The sequence below is a fragment of the Crinia signifera genome, chromosome 7, assembly GCF_055691185.1.
Source record: "Crinia signifera chromosome 7, ASM5569118v1, whole genome shotgun sequence".
Classification (NCBI taxonomy): Eukaryota; Metazoa; Chordata; class Amphibia; order Anura; family Myobatrachidae; genus Crinia; species Crinia signifera.
The window spans coordinates 190975117-190988343 of record NC_139223.1 but is presented as its reverse complement, the minus strand read 5'-3'; the positions used below and the strand labels follow the sequence as shown (position 1 = coordinate 190988343).

Below are 13227 nucleotides of genomic sequence, written 5' to 3'. Positions count from 1 at the left end.
AATATCTTCTCAAAAAAATTCTCTAGTGTGTATGGGATTTAACTTGTTCAATAGATATTACCTTGCTCTGTTTTAGTTCTTCAGTGACGGTTTGGTTTAGTTCTGTGTATTGTTCTAATGTATAACAAAAGTACAGTGCTGTGAAACATTATAAATAAAATATAACACTCATCCAGCGCAGATTTTTCCAAAAAGGTACACTACTATAACGGTGTCATCATCCATGTACACATTAAATACTTTTTAATGCTGCCTAGCCACAACTGTAAATAATTAGGATAAAGGAAACCTTGCTCTGTTGCTAATCTCTATGTAAATGTACAAATAAAGTTTGTCGAATAAATAACTTAAACATGTAATCATAACTACTTAAGCTAGAAGATATTTTGGGCAGTGTAACAAAATGCTATTTTCGGCACGCAAGATTTACAAAAGCAAATTCCTTTCTGAATGCGCACGGGGGTGTTACAGTCAATTAGGAGACAGATTGGGCCAGGAGAGAGACAGTGTTCCAAAACAGCCAATGCAATACAGACGCACCATACGCTCTCATTTTTGCACTAGCATGCAGATTACTAAGGCTTGCCATCTGCTATCCGATGGTTGAAAATTACCTCCAACTTAAATTCATTCAACAAGAACAGACATTGTAGTTCAGTGAGCTAATGTAGAAGATGCAATGGTAACATAGTCCAAGAAACTTTCGAGACACATTCCGTTACATGCAAGATTGAATATAAACTGTGGCGGGATGTTCAGTGATCATGCGACTCGTACATATGGGAACCCAGCATTGTGCATTTTCCTGCGCACTCCTTATACGTGTGTAAAGTAAAACGCACTAGGGATCTAACTGTGCGGAGTTTGTATGTTCTCCCCATACTTGCGTGGGTTTCCTCCGGGTGCTCCGGTTTCCTCCCACAATCCAAAATATACTGGTAGGCTAATTAGCTCCCAACAAATTACCCCTAGAATGTCTGTGTGTGTGTGTACATGTGGTAGGGAATATAGATTGTAAGCTCCACTGGGGCAGGGACTGATGTGAATGTTCAAATGTTCTCTGTATAGCGCTGCAGAATATGTGTGCGCTATATAAGAAACTGTTAATAAATAAATGATGCACTGGCTAGGAAACGTACTATTGCTGGACTAATTAGAACAGCAGGATTGTATGCATCACCCTCACATTACAGGTGTCATCTCCAATATCCAACATGGGACCTCAAGTATTTTGGATATCAGATTTTTCTATACTTTGGAATACTTGCAAACCATGATGAGATAGCTTTAGTATGGGACTCAAGTCTAAACACCCAAAGCATTGGTTTGGGTTTGCATTGCACATTATACACATAGCCTGAAGGTTAATTTTGTGCATAATACAAAGTTTATTTACAAATAGAAAATTAAATTAGGTTTCATATACAGTCTAATGCTCAAAACTATTACAAATATTGTATTAAATGATTTTTAAACAAAGTTTATGTACACTGAACCATCAGAAAGCAAAAGAGGTCACTATCCCAGCCTTTCTCAAACGGGATAGGTCACTAGGCCGACCCTATGAAAGTCGACAGGGCTTAGGTTGACACTGGAAATAGGTTGATGCAAGCATAAGGTCAACATGAGTTTGTCATGGGTTTTTTTTTTTTGCCAACAGGCGGTATTTCATACCGTGCCATCTACTATGGTGTGGTGGGAGACTATATATTAGTGTGCCAAAGGCATCGAGGCAACATGCCCTAAGCATGGAGAGTGCGAGGATGCAGCATACTTAGACGTGTCCATGTCGACTAGGTCGACATTCGGGACAAAGACATTTTAAAAAGTGTAAAACTCATGTCGTCCCTCCAACCCTGATGACCTTAGCCATGTCAATCTATTTCAGGTGTCGACTTAAGCCCTGTTGACCTTCATTGAGTCGACCCTTTCAAACAAGTCAGTATTTCAGAATTTGGGATATGGTAGACTCCACCTGTACCCATGTAACTTATTCCCATGCATACTTGATAAGAACACCTTTCAAGGTGGCTTTCCAGAGTGGAGGCGCGGTTTCACGGTCAGGATTCAAAAACAGGTGTTCATACCGTACCCGTGCCATTACAGAACAGGTGGCAGATCCGTCTCGCAAGCTTGTGCTTACAATTAAGCAAAAGCTCCATCGTAAGAAGAGTTTCCATGTAGTTCATTTCTGCAGTGGTTCCTCATTCCGGAATATGTGCTACAGTAATGGAATTCTACGGGTTTCCCATGATACAAACTCCACCCCTGTACACAATTATTACTACTAGAAAAGCTTGACCTTTACAGATATGTAGTAGACTTTTACCCAGAATGCCACCCTATGGGCCCGATTCAGGTCAACGCCGCCAGGCTGTTCGCACCCCCCACCCCTCCTTGCTACCATGCTAGGGATGTGCCTGAATGGAAGAGACATCATGTGAAGGCTGCGGACCATTGGATGATTTTGTAGCCTTCACTCTGAAAAGTAAATCCATGCTTCAGGTGGCCGCTGATCTCTGAATGTCAGCCGTCCACCCCGAGCAGGCATCGTCACGCCAGCGTTCTAAGGGAGAAAGCCCAGTGTTTTTATGGGGACGCCAATAAAATGCTGGTAATTACCCTGCTATCAACTCCTTCCCCCTCACAGTGCGAATGCCTCGGCAAGTGTGATGCTCGCCGAAGGCATTCGCACATAGGCAGACCCCCACAGTCGAAAAGCTCTGAATCAGGCCCATGTCTCTTCAAACTATTCCACTCCCTTTTCAACTGAGGTTTTTTTTTTTTTATTAGATAGACTAAGCTTCCAATGTGCTTCCAATGTGCGTTTGGGTCATTGAGACATAGAATTTGATAGCAGATCAGTCTGCCCCCCCCCCCCCCCCCCCCTTTTTTTATCCTTTAGGTATAATCTCAACCCTTTTTGATCCTTCCTTCTTGATAAGGATATCATCCCAAGCATGTTTAAATTGCTCTACTGCAAACATGTCCAAACTGTGGCCCTCCAGCTGTTGTGAAACTACACATCCCAGCATGCCTTGCCATAGTTTTAACATTCCCTAATAGTAAATCTGTTGCAAGGCATGATGGGATTTGTAGTTTCACAACAGCTGGAGGGCCAACATTTGGGCATGCCTGCTCTACTGTCTTGGCCTCAGCAACCTGAGAGGAGGCTATTCCACTTAGCCACTACCCTTTCTGTGAAGTCCTTTTCCATGAACATATCCCTCCAGTTTCAGTGCATATCCTCATGTTCCAATCCTTCTCTTCCCATGAAGGTGGTCTACCTCCTGAACCTTGGATCATAACCACACTTCCCCGCAACACTTAAAATACCCATAGCCTAAAGGCCCTATGGCTCACATTAGTCCCAGTTACACACCCCAAACACGTCAAACCAAAAAGACTCAATGCCATCTAGCCAATGCTGCGCACCTCCCCCAAAGCCCAACTATTAGAACTTCCTGTTCCCAAATACTCTACAAGAAAAGGTCTCAGGGAATTCCTGTCCTCATACAGAAACACTGGTAATCCCCATGTTATGGGGGCAACACATCCCTTAGATGCGTATTGATGTCATGCACATGTGGAGTTGAAAATTAGAACCACATGGACGTCTCCAATCTGCTTATGACCATAAAAAATAAAAGGTCTATATAATAAACACACCTCGGCCAGCCGCCTGTAAATACCACCCAAACAACTATTACACATAATGCAGTTATACTTTGAATTCTACCTCAATAGCGGGTTACGATTACCACCCAAAATATATTTACAGATCAAAAAGGTCATAAATAATTCAGAATATGCAGTACCTTGGCCAGGTCTGGGTGTATTCGGTGCTTCAGAAACTGAAAGTTCAAGTTCCTTGGAGGGAGAAAGATAAACAAAAAAGGTAAATATGAAAAACACGCGAAAACTAGGAGATATTTACAAACGACTTAAAAAAAAATTGCATTAACCCCAAGCAACCAACTTTGATTTCTGTAGACTTTAATCAGGATCTGTCATTAGGTTCTATGCTGCCTTTTTTTTTTTTTTACTTGTGCCTTGATGTAACAATCATAGTAAAAACAAAAACCACATGGCTCCTCTATGACCCCCTTTCTCACAGTTTGAGAATAACAGCTGCGAGGTATAGAGGAAATCTGACTAGGAGACTCCTGAAGACAGCCGGACTGTTTATGAGCCAAGTCGTCAGATTGGAGATGGATAACATGCTCTTCTCACAGGCAAATTACAGAGTGCACCAAGCACAATGTTCTAAGCACACAAAATTCCAATGTGGTGGCAGGGTCTTACGACAAGCAAATAGCAAGTCAGTTGCTTGGGGTTCCAGCACATCATTGTTCATACATAATACCCATAATAAGAGTTCTTCAATACCATTCTTTACCTTGATCTTTGTGTCCGGATCAAATCTTTCTAGGATCAGCTTGGCAGCCTTGTAAGTTTCTTTTTCCCTCACTTCCTCAAGCTGCAAGTCAAAGAACATTAAACGCAAGTGTCAAAAATAAAACTGGATTTGAATCTACATTGCTATTTGTTAGACCGACAAGAATAGAGTCAGGATGTTGCGCAGGGCCCGGAATCACTGCATCGCATGTACCACAACAACAACAACAACTGGTTTTCTCACCAACATGCAGCAAATACCTAAAGGGAAATGTTGAATTTCCATGTTACATTTCTACACCATGAGAAGAGCCCATCCAATATAATCAGAAAAATGAATAGTAATTCTCCATCTCCCCTTCACCCAGTTCCTCACAGGTGACATACGGGCACTCACCTATTCAATGCTGCCATTAATGACGGCATTGAAGGGAGTCAGATCCAACTTTTATCAAAGTCTAATCTGTTTTGTCTGAAACGGCCGTGGTTTCGCCTATCCACGGATTTTCCGACACTCAGAACATTGATTTCAGACTGTGGAGATACTGTCGGATCAGACGAAAAAAGCACGGGATTCCGAAGGTCAGATTGAATGCACCCCTTACAATGTTAGATCACTAGTATTACCAAAAAAAAAAAAGATAATACTCACTACCAGAACACAAAACTACAATTTAAAAAAAAAAAAAAAAAAAAAAAAAAAAAAAAAAAGGTAGAATGATGTGATTTTACAGACCGCACTGGACAATCTGCCAAGGGCCTACAACAGCCAGGTCATGATTGAGAATATATAGAGCAAAGAGTACATGAAATGGTCAGATATTACTACACTTTCTGTTCAACTGTTAAAACCGCTGCGCAAACAAAATATTGATGACCCCTCCTATATTAAAAAATATATATATTTTTTTATTTACATTGCTAAACAAAGTTAAATTTGCAAGATGCTTATCAACAAAGATGACATTGAATATTTATGGATGCCGTTATTTATTGGAGACTCCTTGGAAATTAAATTCTTATTTTTTTACCCCTTTCTTGTAGTGTGAGCGGCTGTTGAACACACGAACACACACACACACACACACACTAATATCATAATCTTATTTAGTTATCGGCAAATAAGTACCATAAAAGGAGAGCCCAGTTTTATTATTAGACACGGATCACGATACATTAATTCAGAAACGTTTCCCAATTAAACTATTTTGGGTGATAATGTAGAACGGAGTTTCAGAAATGAATATTCTAATATTGTGAATACATGGAGGGGAAAAAATGGTGCCCATTTACTTTTGATCAAATAAATTTCAGAACTGTGTACTGTATGAATATATTCCAGGTGGTTACAGTGATTACAGAACACTGCATTTCCATAGAACTGGCCTGAGACTGAATTCTAATCGCTTCTGCTGAATAATGGTGAAGTTAATGCCTCCTCTACAGCCATCGCATGTAACACTGAGCAGTACTATTCTTTCCCAGATCTTCCGTTACTTCAGTTCTTTAAAAAAAATATTTAAAAAAAAATAAAAATAGATAGAAATGTATTGCTGGTATTTAACAGCTTTATTGCAAGGAAACACCAAATGTTGCTAATTGTTTACATATAATGAGGAGAATAATTACATGCAGCAACTTCAATAATGGAATCTGCAAAAATCTATCAGCCATCATTATCGGAAGTTATTAGACATGACAGCGAATGACAGGCAATTCCTCAGATTTATTTCCTCGTACCATTTAATGCTATTAATTTAAAGAAGGTCGTTAGCCAAGCGCTTTGCTGAATAAAGTCTCTGTGCCAATTAACTGCTGTCAGCATCGATTGTAGATTATTTATTAGCAGAAGCAATTAGCTTGCTCCAAATGCTGTGAAAACTCAATAAGAGGAAAACATTTCTAAACTTGCCGGCTTGTCTTAAAAAGGTTAAAGCTTCATTTTCAGAGAGGGCTGGAAAAAAAAAAAATCTTTATTTCGCTTTGCAAGGCGCTAAGTAGATAGCTGTGCTTGAAGCTTTCCCTCCCAAGTCTCTAAATAAAGTGTTTGTGTAAAAGCAAAATATTGGCAGCGGGTTTATAGAAAAAGGTTAAGAGTCAGTTGAACGCACTTCAAAATAATTATATAGATACAAATTTAAAGCAAAAAGTTCACAGGCTTAGGAGATCTGTGAAACCCCCTTTGTAGCAAACAATGCTGAATTTACACTAGTTCTACTCATCGAAAATATGCATTTCCGTAAAATATAAGTTACTAGTCCTAAGGCCCGTCTTGTTCCACCTACCCTTCCAACCACAGCAGGGTAAAAGCTGCTGCAGCAGCCAGAGCAAGTCCCCAGCTATCCACCTTGCATTCCCAACCACAGAAGGGCAGAAGCTGCTGCAGCAGGCACAGAAGATCCTGAAAACTCTCAATAAATAAGCAATCAATCAATAAAAGAGGGTACTCTTTACCTAGATGGGCGCCAGCGATTGAAATCGCGGGCGTCGGGGGTAAAAATCGCGGTCATCGCGGGTAAATCGCGGGTACATAAAAATCTGCTACCCGCGATGACCGCGATTTTCCCATAGGGAACAATGTTAAAAAGGCTGATTGAGCGCGATTTTCATGTAAAATGCCTCAATGCCCGCGATTTGGCCATAGGAATCAATGTTAAATGGGCTACAGAGCCCAAATAGGCACAATTAACCCTTAAATGTCCCCCCAAATTTTTAACGCCACCCCACGATCCACGCCAACCCGAAGCGTGGCGAGCGCAGCGAGCCCGCGAGGGGCGGCGGTACACGTCCTCCGACCTTTTCATGCCCTACTATCCACTAGGGCGTGGAGTGAGAATAGAATAGTGTGGCGAGCGCAGCGAGCCACCGAGCCCGAAGCGTGGCGAGCGCAGCGAGGGGACGCGGATACCTTCACAGGTAGACGCGTCCCCTCGCGGGCTTCACAGGTGTCCGCGTCGCCACGGACACCTGTGAAGCCCGCGAGGGGACGCGTCTACCTGTGAAGGTATCCGCGTGCGCTCGCCACGCTTCGGGCTCGGTGGCTCGCCACACTATTCTATTCTCACTCCACGCCCTAGTGGATAGTAGGGCATGAAAAGGTCGGAGGACGCGTACCGCCGCCCCTCGCGGGCTCGCTGCGCTCGCCACGCTTCGGGTTGGCGTGGATCGTGGGGTGGCGTTAAAAATTTGGGGGGACATTTAAGGGTTAATTGTGCTTATTTGGGCTCTGTGGCCCATTTAACATTGATTCCTATGGCCAAATCGGGTCCATTGAGGCATTTAACAGTAAAATCGTGTCCATCGGGCCTTTTAACATTGATTCCTATGGCAAATCGGGAGCATCGCGTCGCGGGCATCGCGGGTACATTTATGGCCGGCCGCGACGCGACCGACAAGATTTCCATGTTTAACATGGGTTTCAATGGGAAATCGCGGGCATCGCGTCGCGGCCACACATAAATGTACCCGCGATCACCACGACGGGCGCCCATCTAGGTAAAGAGTACCATCAAGAGAAAAAAAATAACTGACTGGGGATCGATCTCACAACGATATCTACAGTGTTTGATTCAAAGACCACTCTGCCGATGAGTCGCTTATTAATTTTAGTTTGTCAAACGTTTTGTAAAGTTAAAAGTTTTCCATTTAACGGACCCTTATAGGCCTTTAAGGGTCTACGTAAGGGAGTCCGTTTATTGTTTTGTATTCCGAAAGTCAGGAGCTTTTCAACCACAGACCACAATGCATGAAAAACAACAGAAATAGCATGGACCCTTATGACAGCACCCTTAAGAATTCCTCCAATTAAACCCATCTTCAAACTTATATACTTATATCGGCCCTCAAGATAAGGAACTGTGCAAAGTTTGAAGATGATTAGTTAAAGCATTCAAGAGTTATCAAACATCGTTCAATTATACTTATGTAGAATGTTGGCCAACAGACACTGGTCCCAAGAATATAAATGTGCTTAAAGCAGTAATTACTGATACAATGTAACTCTACTGGTTAGGAGGGTGGTGGATGTTAAAGACTTGTTTTTATTGGGCAAAGGATGGCAACTAGATGCTTAGATTGATCACTGTAGTCTAGCATTCAATAGATTGCTGTATAACATGCACAGAATGCAGTATTTATAGTAACCACCTCCCAAGTAGCCACTCATCAGCTAGGCCCACACCGCAAGACAATAAAATAGTACAATTAGTAGTAAGATTTGTAACATACATATACACACACACACACACACACACACACATATATACATATCTAAAAAAAATAAAGGGAACACTAATGATCTGAATGAAATATTCTTATTAAATACTTTGTCTTTACATATCTGAATGTGCGGACCACAAAAATCACCAATGGAAATCTAATTTATTAACCCATGGAGGTCTGGATTTGGAGTCAAAGTGGAAAAAGTCATTACAGACCGATCCAACTTTTATGCAATGTCCTTAAAACAAGTCAAAATGAGGCTCAGTAGTGTGTGTGGCCTCCACGTGCCTGTATGACCTCCCTACAATGCTTGGGCATGCTCCTGAAGAGGCGGCGGATGGTCTCCTGAGGGATCTCCTCCCAGACCTGGACTAAAGCATCAGCCAACTCCTGGACAGTCTGTGGTGCAATGTGGCGTTGGTGGATGGAGCGAGAGAGGATGTCCCAGATGTGCTCAATTGGATTCAGGTCCAGGGAACGGGCGGGCCAGTCCATAGCATCAATGCCTTCATCTTGCAGGAACTACTGACACACTCCAGTCACATGAGGTCTAGCATTGTCTTGCATTAGGAGGAACCCAGGGCAACCGCACCAGCATATGGTCTCACAAGGGTTCTGAGGATCTCATCTTGGTACCTAATGGCAGTCAGGCTACCTCTGGTGAGCAAATGGAGGGCTGTGCTGACCCACTGACCCGGTCATGCTGGAGGATGTTACAGGCAGCAGAACATTCTCCTTGGCATCATGTCTGTCACGTGCTCAGTGTGAACCTGCTTTCATCTGAAGTGCACAGGGTTCCAGTGGCACATTTGTCCATCTTGGTGTTCTCTGGCAAATGCGAAATGTCCTGCATGGTGTTAGGCTGTAAGCACAACCCCCACCTGTGGACGTCGGGCCCTCATAGAGTCTGCTTCTGACCGTTTGAGTAGACTTGCGCATTTGTGGCCTGCTGGAGGTCACTTTGCAGGGATCTGGTAGTGGTCCTCCTTTTCCTCCTTGTACAAAGTCGGAGGTACCAGTCCTGCTGCTGGGTTGTTGCCCTCCCACGGCCTCCTCCGCATCTCCTGATGTACTGGCCTGTCTCCTGGCCTGCTCTGGACACTACGCTGACAGACACATCAAACCTTCTTGCCACAGCTCGAATTGATGTGCCATCCTGGATGAGCTGCACTACCTTAGCCACTCGTGTGGGTTGTAGAGTCCGTCTCAGGCTACCACTAGAGTGAAAGCACCGCCAGTTTTCAAAAGTGGTCTGTGGTCACCACCTGCAGAACAACTACTTTGTTGGGGGTGTCTTGCTAATTGCCTATAATATCCACCTGTTGTCTATTCCATTTGCACAACAGCATGTGAAATTGATTGTCAATCAGTGTTGCTTCCTAAGTGGATGGTTTGATTTCACAGAAGTGTGATTGACTTGGAGTTACATTGTGTTGTTTTAAGTGTCCCCTTTATATTTTTTTTTAGCAGTGAGACAGCACCATCTGTTTTAAACTAGATTTGAAATTATTGCACTCAAAATTTCTTGGGAAAATGAAAAATCTCAAAAAAGATCTAAAGTTTCCACTCATTTTCAATTAGACATGGAGTTTGTGGAGTTTTACCATTTAGCAAAATGACTGTGTAAACAAGGCGCCCATAGCTGTAGTTAGACTGTTTAGTAGCTCAAACAGTCCCAGCTAGACCTTGAAATTCCAGTTATTAAAACCACTAGTTTTGATTTTAATATCAAAAAGTTCTACCGCTCAGCTTCTAAAACTGTCCTCTGACCCCTGTGTGCGCTGAGGACTAAGTTTAAGAACCATCAATCTATAGGAGTCTGACAAAGGTAAGCATAGTGCAAGTATGAAATAGGAAATAGACTGTTTTACACAGTGATGTAAATTTAATAACAGAAGTCAACCTGCCCCAACGATGCAATGTTCAGTGGGGGGAGGAGGATAATTCAGTTTTACATGGGTCTGGGAAACCATAAACAGTCTACTCACAATTTTTTTCTTCTGTGCTTTTAAGTCTTCTAGTGCCTCATCTGTAATTACATACAACAAACAGAATTAAAATATAAATAGGAAAGGTACTTCAAAACCTTTTTTAATATAGAACACACAAAAAAATGTTACTTTTAGAGGTACCCTCATATCTTTGTTGAAGCTACACCAAGTTACACACAAAGTCAAGGGAGAATCTTATAGCATCTGGCATATTTGCCCTTTTTTTGACTAGGATGCACAAAGAGACTCTGCTGATTAATGCTATGGCAATTGTATATCTGGGTGCGACAGTCTCTGAATCTGAACACGAAGTGCTACAAGGTAGCAGCAGTAGTTTTTCCCAATACAAGTTGTCTTCTGCTCTGTATACAGACTCAGTCATACACAATATACAAGTGTCATATGTCCAACTAATCTGCATAGACTCCTTGTGAATCCTGGTTGCAATTAAGATGCATTTTCATCAACAACAAAAAAAAAAGGGATGCGTAAATTATACGCAGAGTTGCATAGGAACTGGGGGCTCTCAGATCAATAGAGCTACGTATTCTTCAGCGCTGTACAAAGAATATTCACATCAGCCCCTGCCCTAGCGGAGCGGACAATGTATATTCTGTACCACATGTACATCATGCACACACATTCAGGTACTTGTATACTATCACGGCTCCCATCGCATGCCATATGTAATACTCTGCTCCCATCGCATGCCATATGTATACTATCACGGCTCCCATCGCACCCCAAATGTCATTTTTCACACTGTACCACCCCCACTATCAACGCCAACCCGCAGCGAGCCCGCGAGGGGCGGCGGTACACGTCCTACGACCTTTTCATACCCCCACTATCCACGTCGGCGTGGAGTTGAGAATAGAAAGTGTGGCGAGCGCAGCGAGCCCGAAGCGTGGCGAGCCCCGCGGATACCTTCACAGGTATCCGTGTCCCCTCGCGGACTTCACAGGTATCCGCGTCCGCTCGCCATGCTTTGGGCTCGGTGGCTCGCTGCGCTCGCAACACTTTCTATTCTTAACTCCACGCCGACGTGGATAGTGGGGGTATGAAAGGGTCGTATATATTTATTTTTACACATAGCAGCCAGCAGGGGGCCGGGAGCCGAGCCGCTCATTAGATATTCATATATTCACTGCACCTAATCTTTACATATGCCTGATCGGGAGCAGTGAATATACCCAGTCCCCTGCTGGCTCTGGGGGGGTAGCTTGTGCTGCCTGGGTCCCGGGGAGCCCACCTCCCCCCCACATACGTTCTGGGGCAGGCAGGGAGACTTCCATCTCCCTGCCTGCCACCGTCCCACGGCTCCCTGCAGCGGATGAGCATCCGCTGCAGGGGTTAAGATTCGCCGCGAGGGGCAGCTCGCCCCTCCGACATTGAATACAGGGAGAGCCTCCGGAACACAGCGAGTGTGCAGCGAATTCTAAACAGGATTCGCTGCACACAGCGATATTTCACATTGAATACTGATGCGAAAGAGCTATGTATTATCACGGCATATTTTTAAAAAAAAAGTATTTTTATTCTCTATCATTTTTATTATTATTAAGTACATACATACATACATACATACATACATACTATGGTTGACAATTACAAGGAGGAACTAAAAAAGACAACTTACTATTTCTCTCTGTTCGTTTGGAGAACCATACAATTAGCAGCTTTCTAACGAACCATATTCTGTGTAAAATGGAGTTGGGGGAAAGGAGGGAAATGTTAAAAATATAAAAACTATATATTGCATTCTAGGTAAATCTGTTACAATGAAAAAAAAAAAAAAAATCGCACTCTAACAACTCACAATACTGGGAAAAGCAGAAACAGAGCAACAGCGAGGAGTCTTCCCGTTAATCCATCTGGAAGGTACCACAGGTAAACACCGACACACGTGATGAGGTAAATAATTAGGGAATGGAAAACAAGTCTTCTAATCCAAGTCTTCCGCAGCTTCTGATTTTTATCCTGGAACTCTTCTAAAGACTGGATTTCCTACAAGGAGACATTAGTAAATGTAGACTCTGGGGTAACCAACATCATAAAATATTCAAATAAATCAAACGGAATGTCCAGAATAAACTCGTACAAATAATCCCACACTCATAAAGGGCCACTAAAACCAATAGCTGTGTAAGGAGGCCAGAAAACAGGCCATCTGCACCCCGGCTTGATCTGTATGCCAAAGTAATAAAGAGAAGAGCAGCCTGAAAGGGAAAGGCTGAGGCGACGCACAAATACGTAGCAGCCAAACATAAACGTTTAATACAGCTACAAAAACTAAAATCCAGATTAAGAAAAAAAAAAAAGAAGCCTCTAGTAAGGTCCAAAAATACCATTCCTCATGAGGCTGATGGTTGGCACCGACAAGAATCAAAACAGAACTCCCCTTGTCATGTTTTAAACTTCAAAAGTATTATTTAAAAAATTCACAAACATTCGAAATAGTAGATTATTGGTTTAATAATGGTTTTCATGCTTGAGACTTTGCCGCAAGCAAACACGCTATCAGTAATGCCTTTCTAGAAGGCAACTTGTGATTTAAACTTAGAGTTTCTTTAACCCTTTGAGTGGCAACATCTGTGATGTGCAAAATACACGCTAA

The 13227-nt window shown here is 42.7% G+C and overlaps 1 protein-coding gene across 2 annotated transcripts in view; it reads right to left on the bottom strand.

Annotated features, from left to right (window-relative positions):
* LNPK (lunapark, ER junction formation factor) overlaps positions 1–13227 on the bottom strand; it is a 72613-nt gene that overhangs the window by 25360 nt on the left and 34026 nt on the right. For both annotated transcript variants that reach the window (XM_083154729.1, XM_083154730.1), the window contains exons 4-8: positions 12430–12617; positions 12250–12308; positions 10608–10648; positions 4400–4480; positions 3819–3870 (exon numbers count right to left, since the gene is read on the bottom strand). In XM_083154729.1, the coding sequence (XP_083010855.1) occupies positions 3819–3870; positions 4400–4480; positions 10608–10648; positions 12250–12308; positions 12430–12617 (421 nt within the window). The remainder of the gene's footprint in view (positions 1–3818; positions 3871–4399; positions 4481–10607; positions 10649–12249; positions 12309–12429; positions 12618–13227) is intronic.